At 39.2% G+C, this 5000-nt stretch overlaps 1 protein-coding gene and 1 long non-coding RNA gene across 3 annotated transcripts in view; one reads left to right on the top strand and one right to left on the bottom strand.

The window, feature by feature from the left end:
• Positions 1-5000, top strand: part of LOC137997568 (neuroendocrine convertase 2-like) — a 105622-nt gene that overhangs the window by 56754 nt on the left and 43868 nt on the right. The window contains exon 19 of one of the 2 annotated variants that reach the window (XM_068843647.1): positions 1-2207. This exon is cut by the window's left edge and continues 280 nt beyond it. The exons of the other annotated variant lie outside the window; for it this stretch is intronic. Within the exon in view, the coding sequence (XP_068699748.1) occupies positions 1-118 (118 nt within the window). The 3' untranslated portion in view covers positions 119-2207. Of the gene's footprint in view, positions 2208-5000 lie in introns of those variants that run through there. 2 annotated transcript variants of the gene reach the window in all.
• LOC137997574 (uncharacterized) overlaps positions 1-5000 on the bottom strand; it is a 339842-nt gene that overhangs the window by 300390 nt on the left and 34452 nt on the right. The window lies entirely within an intron of this gene.

Here is a 5000-nt window from a genome sequence, read left to right as displayed (position 1 = left end):
TAATAGTAATGGAAACGAGGGTTGCGCCTATATGGATGACTCGGGAGGGTGGAATGACAATCTTTGTTACCAAGCGAATTCAGGTCCCAGAATAATTTGCCAAAAACGTCTGACGTGAGAACACCAGTTGACATGAAGTGAACTTTGGGCATAGCACCGTTAAGGTAATATGCCTCGAGTAAACGAGTGTTTCTTTTTTCTAAAGTGAATTGTGTGTGGTGTAGACCAAGTCGGCTAACTCAAATTGTACCCAATTCCCAATTCAAACCCTTTGGGAATCAAACGTTTTGTTCCAGGTATTTCCATATCGTTTAAATGTGAATGCTACATTATAATGCAACTACAGTACACAACGTAACTTGATCACCCCGGGAGATTTGAATTGGGAACAACATTGAGTCCGGACAAACGGTTTTACAATTTGCTTCAACATCTGTTCGATTTTGTTCAACGGTGTTGAACGACGATGTCGGACTGCTGTTGTGGGCAAATGGTCTCAACAAACCATCAGCATTTGATTCAACAAAGCTTCTCGGGAGGCCTTGTATTCAATCCCAGGCTGCGGGCAAACGGCCTCAAGTTCATTCAACATTCGCGATAATAAATGAAATGTTGAATGGCTGTTGAAGCAAACCTTTTTAAGCTCATTCAACATCAAGTAAACTTCGATTCAACATGTTTCAACGTGATTGAAAGGGAGAACAACTGGTTTCAGCATCGCTGTTCTACAAAATCGAACGGATGATGAAGAAAATGTTCAATCCGTTTGCCCGGGTCTTTAATTTACTTAAAAATACAGCCTGAAGGTGGAACCGTAATATTTTCTTCGAGTAAACAATAATAAAGAAGGCTTCGTTGAAAATCTAAAAACACAGGCTCGTTTTCAGGAGTGTAAGAAACAGAAAATTTTTTAAAAAAGACCGGCTCCTAAAGCAGCCAGCTAAAAAGTGAGTCGAAAAGAGGAAGAAGAAAGAGAGGTACAGAAAAACGTAAGCACCATAAGTTGCTACTTGCATTTGTATTACTCCATTAATGAGAAATCAGAATCAGTATTAGGTTTTGAAATAATCATTTCAGTCATAAGCGCTTGTTTGGCAGAAGTAAAATGAAAGCCCGACATTTGAGATTTGAACCCTTTATCTCTGCGTTACCAACAAATTTGCTATATCACTTGGCCTACCGGTACCCAGCCCAACTGGGAGATGGTCACTGTAAGTTCATGATAAACCCAAAGAGGATATATATATACATGAAGTGCATAATATGCGAAAGTCATACTTGAACAACGAGGAGAAGGTCAAAAGTCATATTTGAACAGCAAGGAGAATATGAAATATTGAAATGATTATCGCAGTTATGAAGGCTAATTTAGCAGAAACCGATTGAAAGCCTAATAAATTCAGGCTCTTATTTTATTCATTTATGCATTAAGCGACAAAGCCTATGGAAGGTCAACAATAAGACACAGGTCCCTTACACAGGCCAACCTCCGAGGGTTAGTCTGCGTAACAGACTAACAGACTAACAGGCCCCAACACAGTAGTGTATGGGTTCTTTTTTGTCCCTCAGCCGGGGTTTTGAACCTTGAATGCCTACAGTTTATCCTCCTTGTCGGGAAAAAGCTAGACAATATAATCATGCGCAGATGTCATTACAAAGGCAGCACTTTCTCCTCAGTCTTTTCAAGACCTTGAGCTTTGGTCCGGCCGGAGTTTTGATCCCGCGACCTCTCGCACAGTATTCCGAGCGCTCAAGCAACTGAGCCAACCGGTCAGTGGTTGCTGCGCGGCTTGAACGGTACTTGAAACCATGATCTCTGATTTGCAGGGGAATCTGTTAACATTTTTGCCTCATTAGCATACAGCTTACGTTTCCTAATCAATCAAACGAAAATAATGTACTGAACATTGAATGTGCATTGCATGACGAGCTATCTCTGAAAAACCCGACATACATGATAATCTCTAAGAAATGATGCTTTGAAAATTCGAAATTTAACAAAGAATGTATGGGATCATTAGCGCTTTTGCCACTCAAGAATTTATCCGTTTTTGATTGCTACTAACTGGCTCGTTATCAAAGCTAAAAGGCTTTTAACAAGTTCTTTTACCTTTTAAAGTCAATTTGTAAATAGCGTGATGCCTTCTGTGAGTTAATGAAGCAAAAATGTAAACAATGACGTAAGCAAAGATGTCCCTACTGGTGTAGTGTTCCACTATATGAGCTTTCTTTACTAAGAAGTTTTTCTTGAGAAAATCAGTAATTTTCTTTGAGTGGCAATCAGCGAACAACCGTCAGGATCAATGTAATTGGACTCCGTGCTGTCCAATTCGGAAGTGATTGATTCATACATGTGCAGTGCTGATAAAATACCGAGATATGCCAAAATTCGGTACTTGGAAGAATCTGTTGAGTCCAATATTAATTTTAAGGACGTTCGCGCCAAAATCTTCCTACGGTGAGATTTTCTTCATTTCTCGCCTAGAGTTAGGTCATAAGGTACTTACTCCAAAAACGAAAAAAAAAGTGGGGGTCACCGACTTTGTTTCGGAGAAAATGGCAGTGGAAAACTGCCTTAATTTCGAGAAATCGGTCATAATTCCGAGATGTAGCCTCATCTGCTCATCCATTGAAAATCATAAAAATAAACTGTTAGAGTGAAGGTTTCCGTGCATAGGTTTTTAGGAGTGGGATTTTTAGACAATTGCATGCCGCTAGGGATGTCGTAAAAAGTAGAGTTCATCCTCGAAGAGCATTTTCGTACGCTCCATCCGTTGCAACCACTACAGGAATTCGATGGCACGAGGAAAGAAAATGTTAAAAAAGATAACTTCTTACGGTGGGTATTTTTTCATTTCATCATATTTTGTAGATAGTAAGTAAAGTAAGTGATTCATGATTAAAAAAATAGGGGTCACCGATGATCTAAACGAGTAAAGTCGATGTGATTTTGTAAAGCTCTTGGAAAATTTCGTTTGTCACGCTTTTGCGTGACCTGTCGGGGAAGGACTGGAAGCAAAGGAAGGATCGATCGTTGAAGGGATGAAAAGTTTTAAGCTGGCGTCATCTTCATTTGGTTAGTGTTTTGTATAATATCTCTTCATTGCCGTCATGTTCATCTTCTGGAGTGTGGTTTTTGTAAAATTTAATCGCTGGTTGTTTCCACGCAGGTCCGCTCTATTCAAGTGGACGAGGACTAAAATACTGCTCTATTTTCACGAAAGTAAAGGAAAGGAGCTTCAAAAACATGCATTCATTTTGAACTTAAGTTCGTAGGGTAATAAAAACATTAAAAAAAAACAGCCCTATTAAATTTACGCAACGGTTCGTCCTCCAGTTTTCCAAACTTTCAGCCACTACTCCATCAACTACCTTTTCCAGCTGAGCTTTTCCATCCTCCCGCTCACTTCTCTTTAAAGCGTTTCATGATGATTCGGAAATAAATGTGCCATTCTTCTGCCGTCCTGGAATTTTTTCCCCGGTGTAATTGTCGCCATGTTATTTTAACTAATGCTTGAAAAATATTTATGAAAGTCAAGTAGACTAGTGCACGACTGATAAAACAACGCGAATATCAGTCGTGCAGTAATCTACTTGACTTTCATAAATATTTTTTAATCAATTTTGACTGATGACGATTTTCTCTGATCCAACGCTGTGCAAGACTTATCGTCCACGGTTTTTGCGAAGGTTTTAAAACCTCAACTTCACTAATGCTCGAAGTAATGCGTGACATATTACAGTCGCGTTACCTGCGCAGTAACGTTGCGCACAAACAATTAGAGCGAACGTCCTTAAGCAAAAAGTCCTCACATTTATTAATTGTATAGCTATCTATTATCAAAACAAGCAGCTGCTTTTACTAACATAAGACTTGCTGATGCTGATTGGCCAATACTCATTTGTACACAACCTCGTTCCCAGGGTCTCTTTGTCGACAATGAAGACCCTGGAAACGAGGTTGAGTTGTGCCTTGTCGTTTGATTGGTTAATAGGGAGTATCTCGATTCCAATTCAAGAAAATATGGACAATTCACAAAAACCTATGTACTGGTAATATTGGATTTGGCATGGAGGCAACCAGACTATTATTAATAGGAGAGCGTAACGAATTCCATATCTTATTAGTGAGGTAACCAATGCCTTTTGAATGAGATCAAGAAACGCTATGCCAAACAACTGGTCCAATATTTCAGTTAAGAATTATTCCAAGAGCGCACGTTGGATATGAGATGGCGCTTATATAAGGCACTTAGCGCCGAGTTGGCTATAACCAGTCTCATATCCAATAAGGGCGAATGGAATAATTGTTATGTTCAATTTTTTAAATTCTGAACTGTCTTAATTACAGAACGACAGGATCGGATGTTGTCTCAGTTTCTACAAAACGACCGACGCAATCACTTTCCATATAAAGTCATTACGGTATATGAGCTGATAACCGAGATTGAGTGAGCCAATCGCTTTATATCAGAACGACAGATACGCAATATCCGATATTGAAAATTTAATAATAATAGATCAGCTATTCGAATGAGGCTTTGAGCTGTTTTCGAAAGCCATAATCCAAGCTTTCGTCGAACTACGCCACCATCAAGGAGCAAGAAAATATTACAGCACAGTGAATTAAAAAGTCAGCGTCAGAAGACAACAATCAGCACCAAAGTCAAAAACACTTAATGAAGCGATCCGGTGAATTTGAGACTTTTCGAAGCATTCTACATTAACATTCAGCCGCATAAACCCAAGTTCAACTCCCGCAAGAGTGTTCTGAACTTAGAGACCTGTTTTAGTGACTTTACACTAGTTTATTATTTTCTCTACTGTGTTACTGCTTCCCCTATTTTCACAACTATTTTTTGCTTCCCGCTTTTCAAGGTCACACACAACCGACAGCTATCGTTACTCATTATCAGTTCATAAGTGTTTTACTATTGGTCACCTACATTGTCACCTGCATGACTGTATATATGTGCTTTAATTAATGGTTTCCTCACTCC

The sequence above is a fragment of the Montipora foliosa genome, chromosome 3 (assembly GCF_036669935.1).
Source record: "Montipora foliosa isolate CH-2021 chromosome 3, ASM3666993v2, whole genome shotgun sequence".
Taxonomy (NCBI): domain Eukaryota; kingdom Metazoa; phylum Cnidaria; class Anthozoa; order Scleractinia; family Acroporidae; genus Montipora; species Montipora foliosa.
This window is presented reverse-complemented; position numbering and strand designations above follow the sequence as displayed.